Genomic DNA, 21,018 nt, shown 5'->3' with positions numbered 1-21,018 from the left:
TACTCAGGAGGCTGAGGCAGGAGAATTGCTTGAACCCGGAGGTAGAGTTGCAGTGAGTTGAGGTTTGACACTGTATTTAGCCTGGGCAACAGAGCAAAATCCCATCTCTAAAAAAAAAAAAAAAAAAGTGAAATGTGTCCTTGGGGAGAAATTAAAGTGTCGAAGTGGACTTGACTTTGGGATATACAACTGCACTTTGACCTCTAATAGGGGAGCGTTCCATGGGCCTGGTCTCCAACTTGGAAATAAACTTCTTTTTTTTTTTTTTTTGAGACGGAGTTCCGCCTGCCGCCCAGGCTGGGAGTGCAGTGGCCTGATCTCAGCTCACTGCAAGCTCCGGCCCCGGTTCATGCCATTTCCTCTCTGCCTCAGCCTCCCGAGTAGCTGGGACTACAGGCGCTCGGCCACTCCTCTGGCTAGTTTTTTGTATTTTTTAGTAGAGACGGGTTTCACCGTGTTCGCCAGGATGGTCTTGATCTCCTGGCCTCGGGTGGATTCAATCTGCCTCTCGGGCCTCCCCAAAGTGCTGGGATTACAGGCTTGAGCCAACGCTACCGGGCCGGAAATAAACTCTCTAAAGACATTCTTTTCTTTGCTTTGCACCTCATGTGACTTCTCTGAGTAGGACGGATTCTGCTTTCAATTCTTTTAATGGTAACAGTGGAATCATTAACTCCCTACTAAAAGAGGCTTATTCAATATATTTTTGTTTGATTTGGGCTCCCTTTGATGGTGGTTAGTTTGATATTTGTGACTTTTTCCTAAGGAGACTAGAAAAAGCAATCTAGATTGCTTCTCTTTGATTTAGGTTAGAACTAAGTGTGAGATTTCTAAGTGGAAAGTGAACATCAACCCAATAAGCTTTTATTCTACCTGGTTCAAAATGTTCTCTGTAAAACTGATCTAAAAATCTGCTTGTAATCTGGAATTTTCTTATTGCACTATCTTAATTTTTTTTTTTTTTTTTTTTTTTGAGATGGAGTCTTGCTCTGTCGCCCAGGCTGAGTGCACATGCCGACCTGGCTCACTGCAACCTCTGCCCCCCTGAGAGTTCAAGCATTCTTTCTGCCTTCAGCCTCCGGAATAGCTGAGATTACAGGCACCCCACCACGCCCGGCTAATTTTTGTATTTTTAGTAGAGATGGGTTTTGCCATATTGGCTAGGTTGGTCTTGAACTCTTAACCTCAGGTAAAGAGCACCCCTCATTTGTGAATATAGGAACTGAGGCCTGAGAGTGGGTAAGTAGCAGAGAAGCGATGCTAATGGGCACTCTTTCTGCTATACCAGTGCGGTCCAGGCAGGTTAGGTACTCTCTGATTCCATTTCCCTTTTCTCTTGGGTACCCAACTAAACTCCATTTTCCAGCCGCCTTACAGTTTGGTTGAGTCCATGTGACTGAGTTCTGGCCAGGCACCACAGTGGCAGTGGGTCAATTGTGATGACCCAATTTAGCAGTTCTCAACCCATCAGACCAGCCCTCCTTCACCAAAATGACTCTTTGTAATGATACTTTTACTGCCCTGAAATGAATTTCACAGATAATAGGCTCTACCTACACACGTAATTTCAAAACAAGTCAACAAAAATCCTGAACTATATAAAAGAGGAGATTGCTTTATAATAAACAGATGAGTATTTTAACCAGCCAAAACTCAGGCACAGCTGCAGGAGACAATATAGTGAGGTCCCCAAATACTTATACCAACCTGTACTGAACAAACGTCAACGGAAGATAAGTCAGATCATGAACTGATCTGTAGCTAAGACCAGAAATATGGAAGAGCAAAGGCACAAGTGAATGGTAGACTAAAAACCGCTACATTCAGAGAAGGCAGAACTTGAGAGGGAAAGGTACTTTATGTTGAAAGGCAAAACTGAGTTTTGTTCCAGGTTCAGATAGTTAATTACAAACAGGTTATTCACCTGAATGAATATCCAATGGCACACGTGAACATCAAAGGAAGGGTCCTTTTGTACATCTGGCTTCCCTGACACCACCCATTAAGCGCCCACAGCCCACCTCAATTAATATGACCATCTCCATGCCCTCAATGTTTTTCCAAGAGACCTGCTGACTTACCTCCTCCACGTTCAATGGGCAAGCAGATCCCGAATTTTATTTAGCCCTGAAGATAACCCAGTGAGATGGCATGGTTGGTGTTATTTTCCTCATTTATCCATGTAGAAACTGAGGCCTGAGAGTATGTAAGTAGCAGAGAAGCGATGCTAACCAGTGCTCTTTCTGCTATACCAGTGCGATCCATGCTGGTTATATATTTACTGATTCCATTTCCCCTTTCCTCTTGTGCACTCAAGTAAACTCCATTTTCCAGCCCCCTTACAGTATGATTGAGTCCATGTGACTGAGGTTTGGCCAGTGGAAAGTAGACAGAGTTATGTTGATGCTTCCAGGCCTGGTCCCTAGCCCCAGCACCCCCTACACCACCCTGGTGAAGGCAATCATCCTCTTTTCCCTTTGCACAGTGATCCCTGGAGCCATGAGTTGAAGATGGGGGAAAGATCCTGGTCCCCTGCAGGACTGAGTGGAGAAAATACTCCTTACTCCCTGGCACAGCTGCCCTTGAATATCACAGAACAATACAGGGGATTTGTATTAAGTTAAACCACTAATATTTAGAGGTTAATTTATCACAAATGCAAAAGTTTCCATAACTAATGCATCCAAGGATTCCCTGTCTATGATTTTAGACAATACCTGACAAAGCAGTGAGTAACTTTTAATCCTTTACTGAGAAAGTTGTTCCCTTTGCAATGCTGTGCAATTGCATGAGAGAGTGGATAGAAAGAGGTAGCTTGTGTTTTCTAAAAAACAAATACTTCCAATACACATCAAAGAAGAAATACAAATGGCCAACAAGCACATGAATAGATGCTTAACATCATTTCTCATTCAGGAAACGCAAATCTAAACCACAATGAGATACCACTTCACACCCACTAGGATGGAACAAAACAAAAGCAGAAAATAACAAGTGTTGGCGATGATGTGGGGAAATTGGAACCCTTTCATTGTTGGCAGAAATGTAAATGGTCACAGCTGCTATGGAAAACAGTTGGGTAGTCCCTCAAAAAGTTAAACATAGAATTATTGTATGACTCAGGAATTGCACTCCCTGAGATATAACTGAAAGAATTGAAAACAGGCACCCAACCATATATTTGTACAAGAATGTTCACAGTAGCATTAGTCACAAAAGTCAAAAAGTAGATATAATAGCCCACTCAAATGCCCATCGTTAGATGAACAGATAAAGAAAATGTGGCATATACAGGTACATACAACAAAATGTTGCTTAACAGTAAGAAGGAATGGTGCCACAATGGAGATGAACCTGAAAAACATTGCACTAAGTGAAAGAAGCCATTCACTAAAGACCACAGATTGTATGGGTCCATTACATGAAGTATCTAGAACAGGTAAATCCAAGAACAGAAGGAAGATTAGTTGTTGCCAGGATCTGGAGAGAGGTGACAATAGGGAGTGACTGCTTAATGAGTGCAGGGATTTCTTTTGAGGAAATAAAAATATTTCAGAACTAGATAGATGTGGTGGTTGTACAACATTGTAAATGTACTAAATATCACTGGACTGTATGCTTTTGAATGGTTAATTTTGTGTTATGTGAAATTCACATCAATTTTTTTAAAAAGCTCACACTAATGTGTGGTCTCCCCAGGTCTCTGTCCATCCAGACCTCACCAGTTCAGCCTGGGAGCAAAGGCAGTATCCAGGGAGACTCTGGCCGCTGGCTGGGTTGAGTGACTTCTTTTCCCCCAATGCCTTTGAACTCTCTGCACCCAGCTCCGCGATGCCTTTGAACTCTCTGTCACCAGCAATAGGCAGAGGGGCTGGGGCAAGAGTGGGATGGAAAGAATACTGGATGTGGAGACCAAATGTGACAGTGTCTTTGCCCCGCTGCCTGCTTTAGATCTCAGGGGACACGCCATTTCCTCTCTGATAAACTCTAAGCTGTTAGGGTAACCCATGGGCCTGCCTGGCTGGGTCTTCGTTGACATTTACAAGTGGTCTCTCCCACAGCCCTCCAAGGGCTCCCTCTCCCCTCCAGGCCGCATGCCCAGTTCTCCCTGGACCTCCCCAACCCCCTTTCTGCTAACCCCCGTTTCAACAGGAAGATGCAGCCTGAGCCAGGTCTCCCCTCACAAATCTCCCCACCAGGGCTGGATCACACAACAAATAGAACCGGCCCCAGGGCACTCGCCGGCAGGGCGCAGCCAGTGATTGTCACAGTCCTTCGAAATTCTTAAGATCTAGGTCTTGCTGCACCCCCACAACCTACAAACAGGGTCGGGGCCTTCTCTGCACCTCCAGTTCCCAGCTCACCTCCGTCAGTGTCACAGCTGGTTACCTTTCCTTCCTGCCTGGCAAGGGAGGGCAAGGCTTGGGGCTTGCTGACTCCAGGCCCAGCCCAGCCCGGGGCACGCAGGAGCCCCTCAATAACTACTCAAACAGACAAGAAATGGCCCGAGTTAGTGGCCAGCTCCACCATGCACTACACATCCTGACCTCTCTGAGCCTCGACTGTCACTCGGGGTCACAACCCTGTCCTGAGCATCTCCCGGGGAAGGGGGCGATGACACACATGCAGCTGCCTGGGGGAAGCCGGCGGTGTCACCTCCTTTCTGGAAAGCGGAGGGTCCTGGTGGGCTCTGGAAACGCAGCCCAGACCTTTGCAATGCGAGGAGGATGAGGGCGGAGACCTCGCGGTCCCCAACACAAGACTCCCGCCCCCGCCTTGCCCGGTCCCGCCCTCCCCACTGCTCCCCCCAGCTCCCCGACCCGGGGCGCCCCGCCCGGCCCGGCTCCTCACCCACCTCAGCCGCGACTGTCTTCGCCCGAGCCCCCGGGGCCAGGTGTACCGGGCGCGCCACGATGCGGCCGCGGCTGTGGCTCCTCCTGGCTGCACAGCTGGCAGGTAAGGCGGGCGGAGCGCGGGCTGCCCGAGGGTCTGCGCTCCCGGGGCCTGAGCTAGGAGGTGAGAAGTGGCTGTCCTGGCCTTGGTCCTGGCAGGGTGCAGCGTAGAGGCCGCGGCAGCAGGGCGCCCGGGAGGCAGCTTGGCAGGCACCGTCCCTAAGGGTGGAAATAAAATACCCTCGGACCGCATTACCCCGGGGAGCCGGAGAGCCCCTGAACTGAGGCCACCTCCCCGCAAAAGCCTGGACCCAGGAGAAGGGGAGGCAGTGAAAAGGGGAGCGAGTGAGGGAAGGAAAGAGAGGGGCGCCGGCGGTCACAAGGGGAAGGAAACAGGTCTCTGCCCAGGGTCCCCGCAGGATGTGCTCCGAGGAAGGTTGGCCAGGCCGAGGGTCCTGTGGACACATTTTTATTACTTCCGGGGAAATGTTTGTAGTACAATCAGACAAACATCAGGCGCTCCCAGTTCTGGGAGGGCTAGGGCAGGGTGATCCCTCTGGCTCCCGTTCTCCCTGGTGTCCCCAGTGTTAGGTGTCATGGGTAGCGTGGTCCCTAGGAAGCAGCCTGGAGGTTGGGTTGTTGGAGTTGGATGGGGCGTCTAGATTGTCCTTCTGAATAAGTCCAGCCAGACTGCCTTTTGGAAGAAGCCTCTGCACACCCGGAAAGCTGCCCAAACTGGTCGATTTACTCTCGTGCCCAAAAAGCCCAAAGCTGGTCATCCCGCCAGAGGGTGACAAGGCCTGGCAGCCCGGGGCTCTGGCCCAGTGAGTGCAATATCATAAATAGAAAGAGCCCAGGCCATTCAGCGCACTACAGTCATTACTGATGGATCTAGATTCATCAGGTCCCTCTGATAATGGAATCTCTGGGTTATGGAGGGGAACAGGCAGTGAGGCCTGGCTCCCTGTCCAGCACACAGCAGGGACTTGGCCACAGCCCTGAGTATTCAGTTCCTGGAGGACAAAAAGCAAGTGGGTCCCGGGAAGAGCCGGAGTGTGTCTCAGCCAGGAGAGGAAATGCACACTCACAGCCCAGGCCTTGCTCTTAGAGGAGTCGCCTCTGGGTTTTCCTGGAAGGGCTTCAGGCACCTGTGAACCTGCAGCCCCACTGTGTGCTCATGAGCACATAACTGCCATTCGGGAGAGGACTGGAGGTTTCTTCAGTTCAGTGGTTCCAAGTCAGTTTCTGGGGTCCCACAAGCTGGGTTTGAATCTGGATCACTGTGTGACCTTGAGTGGTCTTTAAACTTCGTGAGAGCCTCGCTTTCCTCACGGGTAAAGTGGGTGCAAAACAGTATCTCCCCCACAGGATTTGGTGAGGATCAAATGAGGCAATGTATGTGCCATGCCAGGCACAGCTCAATAAACTGGCATTACTGATTCTTATTAACTCCCCCAAGAAGTCAGCGACCCGAAACAAGGAAAAACCTCTGCTGTGCTGGAACAGCACTGTGGTGTTTGGGCAGACAAGAGGAAGCCCAGCAGCCACTTGTGCCCCAGGCATCATTTCCGTCTTGTTTTTATTTTTTTTATTTTTTAATAATTTTTTTTTCCAAGACAGAGTCTTGCTCTGTCGCCCAGGCTGGAGTGCAGTGGTGCGATCTCGGCTCACTGCAACCTCTACCTCCTCAAGCAATTCTCCTGTCTCAGCCTCCCGAGTAGTTGGGATTTGAGGCACATGCCACCATGCCTGGAAAATTTTTGTATTCTTAGTACAGACAGAGTCTCACTGTGTTGCCCAGGCTGGTCTCAATATCCTGAGCCCAAGTGATCCTCCTGCCTCGATCTCCGAATGTGCTGGGATTACAAACATGAGCTACCACACCCGGCCCCATCATTTCATTCTTGATGCAAGCAAAAGCTAAGTGTGGTCCAGGAGCAAAGTCAAAAAGTCAAAGTTCATTTCGTCAGTGTTGGAGAAGGCCATTATGGGGCCACGGAGCCTGAGCCGCAAGTGCAGGCAGGATTTTAAACATGAGGTGCTCAGTAAGCCGGCTCCTCGCCTGCCCTCTGGCCTCTTCTGCCTACCGAGGTCTGTGTCCTCTCTGTGCCTCCCCACTCCTGCATCTCTGCCCTGGCCTGCAATGTCTCCCTTTGCTCCACAGCCAAAATGAAGGGCTCACCAGGTCAGATTGTGTTCGTTGGAAGCTGTGCAGCCTTGGTGTGAATGGAGCCCATTCTGATCCTTCTCCTTGAGATTTAATTGACTTCCAGTAACAGCCCTGTGATATGAGACATCAGGAGAGTATTTACCTGTGTACGTGGCCATACAGTTTGCAGTGTGCTGTTTTGGACAGCATTTCATTTCTTTCCAACCCTCAGAGACAGGCAGGACAACAGCACCAAGCTGCCCTCCTTTCATAAGACAGAGGCTCGGTGACTGGCCTGAGGTCTCACAGCTGGCACGGCCAGAGGCTGGGTTCAGGGCCGGGTCTGTGAGTCCTGCTCTAGCTCCTCATGAACAAGCCCCTGCTTGCCGGGTGCTTCTCATCAGAGTCTAAGATGAACTCCCGGCCCTGCTTCTGGGGTGTCTGTCCTTCCACTGGGGAATAGCGATCTAGTGACCCATCGGTAGCTGGGCTCGGGGGTCATGGGCTATAATTGTACCTACCAGGGGATAGTGAGCTTTTTTGCTGTCTGCCCCTGCTGTCCAGCAATGGACAGGCTAGCCACATGCTCTGCTGTGATTCTGGGCTCCTCTCGCAGCCTGTCCTGGGTCTCCTTCGGCAGTTTGGAGCCCACCGAAGGGCTATACATCCAGTGGCAGTCAGGGGAGGTAAAAGGCAACCAGCTTTGGCTTCAGACTTTGAATCCTTGAGTTTCACTCCTAGGCTGAACAAATAACTTCATGCCTCAGTTTCCTCATCTGTGTAATGAGGACTAAAAATCCTGAATCCATCCTTGTGTGGTGGTGCATGCCTATAGTCACAGCTACTTGGGAGGCTGAGGTGGGAGAAGAGATTGAACCCAGGAAGTCAAGGTTGAAGTGCGCTATGATAGTGCCCGTGAATAGCCACGCCACTCCAACCTAGGCAACATAACAAGACCCCATGTCTTAAAAAATTCCAAAGCCAGTTTGAGGCTTGATTGAGTTCCTTTATGCAAGGGCCAGGCATATAAGTACTCAATAAACAAATGGCAGCTCTCTCCCCTGTACCTTTGTAAAGCTGAACTTAGCAAACACCTGCCTTCCAGATGATCTCCTGGAAGGTGGGGTCTGTGAGCTCTGAGTCCAGGAGCCAACAGCTGCACTCAGTACAGTCCCTGGACCCAGTAACTGGGCAGGTTCTTCCACGGCTTTTCCTTTGACACCTGACTCAGTGTGACTGCGAGGTCCCACAACTGTGGCTAGGAAAATGTGTGATGTCTCTGTTCTTGGCTTTTCCTAGTTGTCCGTGGCAGCTCAGTCCTCCAGCAGACCCCTGCATACATACAGGTTCAAACCAACAAAATGGCGATGCTGTCCTGCGAGGCTAAAATCTCCCTCGGTAACATGCGCATCTACTGGTTGAGACAGCGCCAGGCCCCGAGCAGTGACAGTCACCACGAGTTCCTGGCCCTCTGGGATTCCACAAAAGGGACTGTCCATGGTGAAGAGGTGGAACAGGAGAAGATAGCTGTGTTTCGGGATGCAAGCCGGTTCATTCTCAATCTCACAAGCGTGAAGCCAGAAGACAGTGGCACCTACTTCTGCATGATCATCGGGAGCCCCGAGCTGACCTTCGGAAAGGGAACTCAGCTGAGTGTGGGTAAGAAGCAGGCCCAATGCTATCAATGAGCACTGAGCATCGACTGTGTGCCAGGCATGTGCCAGGCACTGGGACCACCATGCTTCAGTGTGCCCCACTCTGCAGCCGTGACTAACGGCACTGCTGCTGATAATGACAGAAAGTACATGGGGAGACTTACCCAGGCCAAGCCCCTCCAAGTGTTTCTGTAGCTAGCTCGCTTAATGCTGCCAACCTCCCTGGAAGGTAGGTCTATCACCTAACCACTTTAGATGGGAATAAGGTGAAACTGGAAGAGATGGATCAGAGTCAGAGATGAGCATTAAGCTTCTCTTTTTTTTGTTTTTTTGTTTTTTTGTTTTTGAGACAGAGCCTCACTCTGTTGCCCAGGCTGGGATGCAGTGGTGCGATCATGGCTCACTGCAGCCTCTGCTTCCCGGGTTCAAGTGATTCTCTTGCCTCAGCTTACCGAGTAGCTGCGATTACAGGCATGAGCCACCATGCCTAGCTAATTTTTTGTATTTTTAGTGGAGACGAGATTTCACCATGTTGGCCAGGCTTGTCTCGAACTCCTGACCTCAAATGATCCACCCGCCTTAGCCTCCCAAAGTGCTGGGATTACAGGCGTGTGTCACCATGCCTGGCCAGGCATTATGCTTCTTATGTGGACAGGGCAGTGCTGTCCTTCAGGCCACATCAGGGACATCTGAAGCTACGGCTGGATTGGGCGGAGTCCCTTGGCCTTATAGTGGTATTAGAAATCCCCACAGAGTGTGCACACAGGGAGAGGAAGCCCTCACTGCCCTGACTTACCTACCCAGTGAGGGCATTTCTAGGGGCAGTGGAGGGACAGGTACCCTTATGTTCTCTGTGAGGGTCTATGGCTCGAACTCATACCTGAGTCGAAGGTAGTAAGGAGACAGCCAGGCCCAGCTCTGCTTGCAAACTTGCCACGCTTTCTCCCCTGGGCCTCAATGTTCTCTTCGGTGTCATGGGGCTGCTGATGGCCTGCATGACCCACTTAATCCCAGAGAAGCTGCAGACCTCTGACTTAAGTCAACAAGTCCAGCAGACACACATTTCAAGCCACAGATGAAATTCTAAATTTTTAGTCATGTTTAAAAAAGCAAAAAGCAAGTAAAACTAATTTAAATAATATATTTAACTCGATTTATTAACTGTATTTTCATCTGTTATTGCTGAAATATTTTACATTCATTTTTCATACTAAGTGTTCAGTGAGCATTTTACATAAAACATATGGCTTATCTCGATTCAGACTGGCCACATTTCACGTGCTCAGCAGCACCTGCAGTGAGTGGCCACCATATTGGAAAGAAGGCATTTAGCTATGGGTGGGGAGGGATTGTGTGGTAACCCGCACCACCTGGCTCTGGCTCTAGCCCCACCTCCAGCTTGGCCCAAGGCTGGAGCCAACCCCCTCCAGGGCTCCCACTGCCCTGCTTCCTGCTCACCTGAGGGCACTAAAAGCCACAAGGAGACCCAGAAATTAGACCACCCAGCGTGAGGAAGTGCAGGGGCAGCTGGGGACAGCAGCACGATTAGGAAGACACAAACCAAAGTGATGCCCCGCCACCTCTTGCCAGCCTGGAGGGACTATTGCAGGCAAGAAGCTGAGGCATCCCTTTGCGTGGGGTCCACTGATTTTCGGATTGAAAAATGGACTTTGGGAGTTTGGGAGTTTGGGGTTTGGGGTTTGGGGTTTGGGTTTTGATGTTGGCTTATTGTTTTTGCCTCTGTAAGCCCCACACCTTTCCACTCATGAGATTTCACGGTCTGAGAAGGTGGAGGGTGGAATAAGCACAGCTAGTTTCCAGAGCTTCCCACCGCCTCCACCCCAACCCCACTCACTCCTTACTTCTGTGTTTCCAAACCCCAAACACCTCCCAGCACTGCAGGAATGTCAATGCCTCCTTACAGCGCTGGCTTGCAACCAAACCTGCTTCTCCCCAGGGCTTGCAACGGGACCTTCTTCAGAGCCAAAACCCAGCTTCTCCCCCAAGAAAGGCCTTTTAGAGGACAAAGCTGGGATGGTTGAGAAAGTGTTTGGGGAAAGACAGGGCCTTTTTCAGGCCCTTAAGTATATCATGGGCTCAAAGTTATATTCCTTTTAAGGACGGAGAGGGAGAGATTAAACTGGGGGCTCAGGAGGAATCCAGGGGGACCAGGCTCTAAGCAAGATGAATGTAAATCAGAACAGTCCCCCAACCTGAGTCTCCCACCAGACCCAGGCTGTGGTACCCAGCCAAGGCACTGAGGGCCTAAAGTGCTGGTTCCCCTCTCGGCTCACTACAGACCATCTGAGAGACGTCCCTGCTTCCTCGAATAGAAAATAAGTTGAATAGAAAATAAGTCAAACAGCACTACTTCTAGGGCCATGAGGAATAAAGGAGGCAACACTCCCAACAGAAGGCCAGGCTCCTTGCCTGCTCTCCAAGACCCTGCTGATGACAGTTTTCCTCTTACAATAGTTGCCCTTGACACTCTGATGACCCAGGGCCTTGGGTGGACCTAAAGTGTTCAACTTTTTGTCAGAAAACCTTTGTACGTGAGGTAGTGTGGCAGAATGAGAAGCACAGGTTCTAGAATCAAGGTCTTTTGGTGCAGATCCTGGCTCAGCAGCCTGTGGCTGTCTAACTTTGGGCACATCATTTCAGCTCTCTGAGCCTAGGCTTCCTCCTGGATAAAATGGGGACAATAGTGCCTGCCCCAAAAGTTGTTGTGTTCAGTAAACTTACGTGGAAAAGCTCAGCACTGCTCCCTGCACATGGTTGGAGCTTAGGGCATGTTCATTCTAGTTGCTTCTTCCCGTCAATGTCTTGAAGCAAACAGCGTGTTTTCTCCACTTTTCAGGGGAGGCTCAGAGAGGTGAGGGGCTAAAATGTCTACTTTTATATAGAAGATGCCAGCCCAAAAATGACTGATCTGTGGGCTTCCCCTGCCTGTCTCCCCACCCCTCAACCTTTTTTTTGAGACGGAGTCACTCTGTCACCCAGGCTGTAGTGCAGTGGCATGATCTCGGCTCACTGCAAGCTCTGCCTCGTTGGTTCAAGTGACTCTCCTGCCTCAGCCTCCCAAGTAGCTGGGATTACAGGCATGTGCCACCACACCCAGCTAATTTTTGTATTTTTAGTAGAGACGGGGTTTTGCCGTGTTGGCCAGGCTGGTCTTGGACTCCTGACCTCAGGTGATCCACCCGCCTAGGCCTCCCAAAGTGCTGTGATTATAGGTGTGAGTCACCGCGCCCAGCCTTAATATTTCTTTTCTTTTCTTTTTTTTTTTTTTTCTGTCCCCCTGAACCTAGAGCTTAGGTGTCTTCTTACTCCCTCTTCTACCATTTTGGAGAAAATCAGTGCAGAGGGGTCTGTTTCCTCAACCCACACAGGCAAGGGTTGGACTCCGTGGCCAGCAGTGCCCCTTTCATCCCCCGCAGGTGTCAGAGCCACAGCTGTCTTCCTTTGTTCTGGGTGTCAGCTTGCTGCCCTCTCCCAGCACTTCAGCAGGGGTCAGTGGGTTAGAATGAAGGAGAGGGGGGACCCATCCAGGAGTCAGGACAGGGGCTTGGGGTCCCAACACAGCACTCACCACTTGGGGCTGCAGGGGCCAGCTCCCCTTGTCTCTGGCATTCACCTTTGAAATTAAAGTTGGAGACTGAAGTTCTCCTAGCTCTGATATTATATATATATTTTAGGGTCACCTGAGAAGGAAAACAAATCCCCAGATATGACACCTGCTTGGTACTGTACATGCAGAAAAGGGCACCCCCTCCCTTCCATGAGCTTCCTCCACGTGCTTAGAGATTGCCGAGTTGGGCGGAGGGTCTGGTTGTGCCAAAGGCTGGGCGATCCAGCCCTGGGGCGCAAGGTCTTCGGCCAGGTGGAGCCACGTCTACTGAACCTTTTTTTTTGGACGCACTGTCCCTTTAATTCTCAGATAATCCTAAGAAGGAGGTGGCAATTATCATTATTTCAGCAAATGAGGAAATCAAGGCACAGAAAAGTACTATGACTTGTCCCAAATCACACAGTGGTTAATCAGGGGTGTAGGTCGGCTGGGAGCAGTGGCTCGTGCCTGTAATACTAGCACTTCAGGAGGCCAAGGCGGGTGGATCACCTGAGGTCAGGAGTTCAAGACCGGCCTGGCCAACATGGCGAAACCCCATCTCTACTAAAAATACAAAAAATTAGCCGAGTGCAGTGGCACGTGCCTGTAATCCCAGCTACTATGGAGGCTGAGGCAGGAGAATCACTTGAACCCAAGAGGCAAAGGTTGCAATGAGCCAAGATCGTGCCACAGTGCTCCACCTGGGCTACAGAACGAGACTTCATCTCAAAAAAAAAACAAAAAACAAAAAACAAAACAAATCAGGGATGTAGGCTCTGCTCAGGTCTGTGTGGCTTCCTCTCTCCAGGACACCAAACTGAACCCCATCCCTAGGCCCCCACCCCTTTCCCAACATCTGAGAACTGAGAAAGCAGATCAAATATTCTACTGCTATGTGTCCTTCAGGCCCTATAGCAGCCTGGGGAACAGTCATAAGGACTTCAGTACTTGGATGTAAGACAAATTTTGTTCATTTGTTCATTCGTTTGTTCTTGAGACAGGGTCTTGCTCCATCACCCAGGCCAGAGTGCAGTTGCGTGATCACAGCTCACTTCAGCCTTGACTTCCCAGGCTCAGGTGATCCTCTTACTTCAGCCTCCTGGGTAGCTGGGACTATCGGCATGTGCCACCAAGCCTGGCTAAACTTTTTATTTTTTGTAGAGAGGGGGTTTCACCATGTTGCCCAAGCTGGTCTCAACCTCCCGGGCTCAAATGATCTCCTGCCTTGGCCTCTGGAAGTGCTGGGATTCCAGGCATGAGCCACCGCGCCCGGCCACAAGACAAAGTTTTATCTTTGAGTCCACCTGGTGTTCACCTGGCTAAGATATGTGTCTTGCTTTCTTTCTGTAGTTGATTTCCTTCCCACCACTGCCCAGCCCACCAAGAAGTCCACCCCCAAGAAGAGAGTGTGCCGGTTACCCAGGCCAGCGACCCAGAAAGGTGAGTTCCCTACCCCTCTGCACCCTCAGAAACAAGGCAGACATCCTCTCGCCCTCCCTCCCTCCCCTCCTTCCTTCCCCAGGCACTTTCCAAGTGTTAACTCTAGAGCCTATCTCCCTGGCCCAAGCTAGGGTCAGAAAGGATGCTGAGTGTGACAGCAACTCACAGTCTCATGGGAGACAGACTCGTAAACTGTTACTGGACAAAGCTTAATGGAGGTGATCTCCACTCACACACCTGCACACAAATGCCCACAGCTTCATTATTCATACTAGCCAAAAGTAGAAACTACCCAAACATCCACCAGCTAATGAATAGATTAACAAAATATGGTATATTTATTATCGTGGAATATTGTTTGGCCATAATAAAGAATAAAGTGAAAGAAGCCAGTCACAAAAATCCATATACTATATGATTCCATGATTATGGAATATTCAGCATATGACCCTCTGTAGAGACAGAACGTAGATTGGTGGCTGCCTAAGGCTGGGGGCTTGGGAAAGAAATGGGGAGTGATTCCTAATGGATATAAGGTTTCTTTTTAAGGGAATTTAAATGTTCTAAAATTACATTATGGAAATGGTTGCACAACTCCATGAATACACTAAAAATCATGACATTGTACACTTTAAACAAGGGGACTTTATATGTAAATTATAACTCAATAAAGCTGTTAACAAACAAAAAATCTACTCAAAGGACTAGCACTTTAAACTTTTCCAGTTTTGGCCAGATGTGGTGGCTCACACCTGTAATCCTAGCACTTTGGGAGGCCAAGATGGGCGAATCACCTTGAGCTCAGGAGTTAGAGGCCAGCCTGGGCAACATGGTGAAACTCTGTCTCTATGAAAATATTAAAAAATTAGCTGGGTGTGGTGACACATGCCTGTAGTCCCAGCTACTCAGGAGGCTGAGGTGGATGCCTTGAGCCTGGGAGGTGGAGATTGAAGTGAGCCAAGATCCTGCCACTGCACTCCAGCCTGGGTGATAGAGCCAGACCCTGTTTCAAAAAAAATGTTTCCAGTTTTAATACCTAACAGAGGACCTAATACACAGTATGTGCTTGTTCATGAATACATGCTTGTTTGCAAATGAACACATTTGCTTCTCTATGCTACACCAGACACCTCAACTGGAGTGTATGCACATACACACACACACAGACACACATGCCCACGCACACGCTTTCCTTAAACCCATCAGCCCAAACGTGTTTCTGGAAAAATACTGACCTCAGCCCAGCAAAAGCCACTGGTGACAAACAGAAAGTGCCATCTGCTGCTACCCAGAGAACAAACCACAAGCAGCCCCAGGAGCACTGCCTCGCACTGCTCAGTTCACTTTGTCTTAAAAGTTTTAAGTACCAGAAATTATCGAGGAGGGTACTGAATAGGATCTGGGAGACTGGGGTGGCAAGCTGCCATCACATGGGGTCACAGTAAAAAGAAAATCAGAACCAATGTACAGAAGAGTAAAGTCTTAAGGAGCTTAAGAGTGACCTTATTTTATAAAGTCCCATGCCCTGACCCCTTCACCTAAATGATTTCAGGCAGACTACAATAAAAAGGATATAAAATGCAAATACAATAGAGCCACTAAGATGAGGGTGCAAGAACTGGTTGTGTACTACGGCTCTGGGGAACCCAGCAACATCAGTTTAAACAAAGGGAAGACCCCAAGTTGTATGGCACCCCAACCCCGGTGATAGAAAGAAACAAGCTGGCACCAAAAGAAGAAACTTTCATCCTAGTGCTAAATTCTAGGAGCAATCTGCCCCATTCATCTTCATGTAAGGACACCTGAATGACGGCGCACTCAGTCATACTTTTATAAATGATGGCAAAAACAAAGCGCTTCAGATTTCTTGCATAATTTCTTTTTTTTCTTTTTTTTTCTTTCTTTTTTTTTTTTCTTTTGAAACAGAGTCTCACTCTGTTGCCCAGGCTGGAGTGCAGTGGTGTGATCTCAGCTCATTACAACCTCCACCTCCCAGATTTAAGTGATTCTCCCGCCTCAGCCTCTGGAGTAGGTGGGATTACAGGTGCCCACCACCAACCTTGGCTAATTTTTGTATTTTTAGTAGCGGCAGGGTTTCACCATGTTGGCCAAGCTGGTCTTGAACTCCTGACTTCAGGTGATCCACCTGCCTTGGCCTCCCAAAGTGCTGGGATTACAGGCGTGAGCCACTGTGCCTGGCCTCTTGCATCGTTTCTTGTACCAACCCTCAGTAAAATCCCATGGCAAAATGCATACCAAACATTAATAAGTTATTAAGAATAACCCGGATGTGTGTGAAGGTGGCCAAGTGGAGTGGGGCTGAGGATGGGTGTGGGGAAAGTAGGTGGATGTTACACTGAGGAGAGCGGCCCTGGGTCAGTGTAGCCTAGTGGCAAGTCAGACAGGCCTAGGTCTGAATCTCTGTCTACTACTACCTGTACTATGAGACATTGAATAGATGATTCAGCCTCTATGAACCTCTGTTTCCTCGTCTGTAAAATGGGGATGCAGGATTAAATGAGATGCAATTATACACCAGGCACTAAGAGCTTGTGGGGCATTCACACAGACCTCAAAGCCTATTATCATGAATGAAACCCATAGGGCCACTAAGAAGGGGTCGCCCCTGAGGCTTAGGGCTGTTTCTGAGACAACACCCTTAGGTGCTAGGGGACCATTTCTAAACCACGGACTCAGGAGCGGAGTGCGAATCCAGAGCTCAGGAGACCCTGAGGCCCCAGCAAGATGAGGAAGGCTGGGCTGGGGGTGTCGCTGGTGTGGATCTGTCGAACAGCCCCTTACCCAAGCACGTTATTTGTGGCAGCAGCTTTTCCTGGAGAGTCACATTTTGGATGGGAGACCATGCTTTAGAGGAGACCTATAGCTACATCGCTGGCCTCCACAGTGGTCTTAACCATGACCTCTTCTCAGGAAGAAGCCCAGCTGCCCTGTACATCCCTGTGACCTGCACCCACCTCCATTACAGTTTTTAAAAACTTAGTTGAGCCGGGTGCGGTGGCTCACTCCTGTAATCCCAGCACTTTGGGAGGCGGTAGGGGAGGGGTGCGGATCACCTGAGGTCAGGAGTTCGAGACCAACCTGACCAACATGGCGAAACCCTGTCTCTACTAAAAATACAAAAATTAGCCAGGCATGGTGGTGGGTGCCTGTAATCCCAGCCACTCGGGAGGCTGAGGCGGGAGAATTGCTTGAACCCAGGAGGCAGAGGTTGCAGTGAGCCAAGATCAAGCCATTGCACTCCAACCTGGGTGACAGAGCAAGACTCCATCTCAAAAAAACAAAAAACAAACACAAAACCTTAGTTGAGATATAATTTGCACACTGCAAAATTCACCTACTTTAAGCATACAAACTCAATGATTTTGGGTAAATTTACCAAGTTGTGTAATCATTACCATAATCTAGTTTTAGAAGATTTCCATCACCCCAGTAAGATTCCCGGTGCTTGTTCACAGCTCATCCCTGTTCCCAGCCCCTGGCAGCCACTAATCTACCATCTGCCTTTGCAGATTTGCCTCTCAGGGACATTTCGTAGAAGTGAAATCGCACACCATGGGCTCTTTCCTGCTTGACTTCTTCCACTTAGCACTGTGTTTTGAGGTTCATCCAGGTTGGGGGAACAAATAGGAGGTGAGAGGGAGCCCAGCAGATGCCCTCAGCATCTCAGAGGGGCCACTCATCCAGCCTCCCACCCAGTGTGTGAATCTCTTCTCCACATCCCAGCGGTCCAGCCTTGGCTTGTTCCCCTCCAGTGACAGTGGGCTCCCTCCCGTGTAGCAGCCTCCTCCCTTCCCTCCCATACCTTTCATGCCCTCATGCAGCTGAGGTGGGACCCACAGGGGCTTGGAACTCGAAGGATCTGTGTCCACACCCTGATCCTGCATTTTAGTAGCTGGGTGACCTTGGGCATATAATTTAACCTTTTTGAATCTTGTTTTTTTTTTGAACTGTGAAATGAGAGATAAAAATAATGGCAAGCCAGGCGCAGTGGCTCACGCCTGTAATCCCAGCACTTTGGGAGGCCAAGGCAGGCAGATCACGTAAGGTCAGGAGTTCAAGACCAGCCTGGCCAACATGGTGAGACCCCGTCTCTACTAAAAATACAAAAATTAGCCGGGCATGGTGGCGGGTGCCTGTAATCCCAGCTACTAAGGAGGCTGAGACAGGAGAATCGCTTGAACCCAGGAGGTGGAGGTTTCGGTGAGCCCAGATCTCGCCATTGCATTCCAGCCTGGGTAACAAGAACAAAACTCTGTCTCAAAAAAATAAAATAAATAAATAAATGCAAATTTAAAAATGCCAATACCTTTCTTCCTCACAAGATGGGAGTTTGCATTTAGTATGTACTTAGCACATATGTATTCAGTAAAAATTCTCTCTCTTCCTTGGCATCCACAATGCTTTCCGATTTTCTGAACCTCAAGCCCAAATCTGCAGCCTTGCCCTTTCACCCATGGGCCCTGGCTCTGCCCCTCAGCTACTCAAGGGACCAGCCACAGGGGCCTGAAGGGTGTCAGAGAAGGATTTGGGGCATTGATAGTGTAAAGTGTGCTGTTTAGCACACAAAATGGACAAAGGAACAGATAGTCAACTCATAGAAGAAAAATCATACAAGTTCCCAATATATGAAAATAGGCCAAAGCTTGTAAGTAATGAGGGAATTTAAGTGAAATAACATTTTCCCCCACTTGACTGGCAAAAACTAAAACATTTTGATGATATCAATGGTAGCAGGGTGCACTATTGGTGGGTGGGGACGGAAGTCAGTGCCACCTTTTAGAGAGGCATTTGACAGCATCTGTCACAATTTAAAATGGGCAAAGTCTGTGGTTTAGTAGCTCCCGTTCTCAGTATTTACCTCAGGAAGGCATCTTTGTAAGGAAATACACATGATGTTTTCTGCAGAGTTATTTGTAAAAGTAAAACACAGGAAACGACAAAAAATGCCCACTGATGACGAGTAACTCATGATACATCCATACTGTCAGATGTTACTCTGCTGGAAAAAAGAACACATTGATTAAGTGAAGGAAAAAAGGCACATTGAAACAGTGAAGATACAAAAGAACAATTTGTACAGTATAATCTGCTGTATATATTTTAAAATACTATATGTATTTAAGGCCAGGCATGGTAGCTCACACCTGTAATCCCAGCACTTTGGGAGGCCAAAGCGGGTGGATCACTTGAGGCCAGGAGATCAAGACCATCCTGGCCAACATGGTGAAACCCCATCTCCACTAAAAATACAAAAATTAGCCGGGCATGATGGTGAGCGCCTGTAATCCCAGCTACTTGGAAGGCTGAGGCAGGAGAATCGCTTGAATCCCCAGAAGGCGGAGGTTGCAGTGAGCCAAGATTGCACCACTGTGCTCCAGCCTGGGCGACAGAGTGAGATTCTGTGTCAAAACAAACAAAGAAACAAACAAATACACCGTATATGTATCTATAAAAATTACATAGGCATGGAAAGAGAAAGTTACTAAATTATCAATGGTGATTAATTCTGTGAAGGAGCGAAGATGTCAGCGAGCACTCTAATCCTATATTTAAATCTCTTACAATGAAAATATATTCAGCTATTTCTTGTGAAATTAAAAGTTTTAAACATAAATAGTAAAGGACTCATTACCAGGAATAAAAATTGTCTACCTCTCAAAAATTTGGATGTGGGACATGAAATTTTATATATAAAATGATTTCAATGATGTTTAAAGTGCTTACAAAGACTAGACGATGATCGGACATGGTAGCTCACCCCTGTAATTCCATCACTTTGGGAGGCCAAGGTGGGTGGATTGCTTGAGGCCAGGAGTTTGAGACCAGCCTGGCCAACATGGTAAAACCCTGTCTCTTCTAAAGATACAAAAATTAGCCGGGCATGGTGGCGCACACCTGTAATCCCAGCCACTTGGGAGGCTAAGAACGAGAATCGCTTGAACCCAGGAGGCGGAGGTTGCAGTGAGCTGAGAACACGCCACTGCACTCCAGCCTGGGTGACGGAGCAAAACTCTGTCTCAAAAAAAAAAAAAAAAAGAAGACTTGAGGAAAAATACATTATATCAAAATGCAAATAGTGGTATTCTCTGGGAGGTGGGACTTCCAGTTGATTTTTTTTCCTCCTTGTATTTTTCTGCGTGTCTTATGCAGAAAAATGTTCAGTGTTGAACACATGTCACGTGTGTTTTTTCCAGGCCCACTTTGTAGCCCCATCACCCTCGGCCTGCTGGTGGCTGGCGTTCTGGTTTTGCTGGTTTCCCTGGGAGTGGCCATCCACCTGTACTGTGAGTTGTCTCCTCTTGGGTCATCGGGTGTCCCTGTTTGCTGTTTGAAGTGTTCCTGGGATACTTACTTCTCTAGGGGAGCAGAGCAGATGGCAGCCTGGTGGGAATGTGCCTCAGAGAACCTATGGTATTTCTGGAGGTGGTTCTTGATCTGGGGCTACGCAGCCAAAACCAAAGACCACCCTGTCCCTGGAGTCAGACAAACCTGGGTTTGAGTGCAATGTGGCTGTTTCCCCATCCAGTACCCTGGTCTCTCTGAGCCTTGGCTGCCTCAGATGGGCGTAGGACATCACCTACCTCCCAGAGTTGCTGCTTGTAAATTCCTGCCCCAAATGCCTGGCACCCGGCACATGTCAGTAAGTGGGAACTCATGTGAGCAGTTGAGACCAAAGCCCAGTGCCCAGAAAAGATTGCCTATGGGGTTTGTGTTGCATTGCTGAAAGCTAGAAATCCTCTCTACGCCACCGATATTGATGATGCTGTCGGAAACTGAGAAATGACTGCTGCTCCCAGCCACCCCAGAGACGGGACTGTCTCCTTCTATGGCCCCCACCCCAAGCTCTGCACAGCACTGGGTTCACAAGAAAGACGGGGAGCCCGAGAGGCGCATGGCTGCCCTAGAGCCCAGAGCCCACAGTCTACCCCGGTTCTTCAGCTCACCTGTGCCACCTCGAGCAAGCCCCTTCCCCTCTCTGCGCTTCTATAAAATGGGCAGGTGGGACAGCAGGGGCATGAACTAGATCAGTGGCTCTTAACTTTTGTAGTTCACAGACCCCTTTGAACACACGATGAAAATAATGGACCTCTCCCCACAGAAATGCACCCAGGTGCATACTTTTGCCTACAAATTCTTCCCCACAAAGGGGTCAATGCACCCCATTCTAAGAACCCCATAAATTTCAGTGGCTTGCAAACTCTTTTGATCAAGGAAGGACCTCATTGGTAAAATATTTTGAAGCACATTTAGTAA

General features: G+C 48.9%; 1 protein-coding gene across 3 annotated transcripts in view; it reads left to right on the top strand.

The window, feature by feature from the left end:
- Positions 1 to 4,788: 4,788 nt before the first annotated feature.
- CD8B (CD8b molecule) overlaps positions 4,789 to 21,018 on the top strand; it is a 47,342-nt gene continuing 31,112 nt past the window's right edge. The window contains exons 1-4 of one of the 3 annotated variants that reach the window (XM_003908942.4): positions 4,789 to 4,956; positions 8,341 to 8,700; positions 13,654 to 13,743; positions 19,959 to 20,048. In XM_003908942.4, the coding sequence (XP_003908991.1) occupies positions 4,914 to 4,956; positions 8,341 to 8,700; positions 13,654 to 13,743; positions 19,959 to 20,048 (583 nt within the window). In that variant the 5' untranslated portion in view covers positions 4,789 to 4,913. The remainder of the gene's footprint in view (positions 4,957 to 8,340; positions 8,701 to 13,653; positions 13,744 to 19,958; positions 20,049 to 21,018) is intronic. The other 2 variants (XM_009184607.4, XM_009184608.4) reach the window with 2 other exon arrangements.

Source organism: Papio anubis, chromosome 14 (genome assembly GCF_008728515.1).
Source record: "Papio anubis isolate 15944 chromosome 14, Panubis1.0, whole genome shotgun sequence".
Lineage (NCBI taxonomy): Eukaryota > Metazoa > Chordata > Mammalia > Primates > Cercopithecidae > Papio > Papio anubis.
The sequence above is the reverse complement of the archived record's forward strand: the minus strand, read 5'-3'. Positions and strand labels throughout refer to the sequence as shown.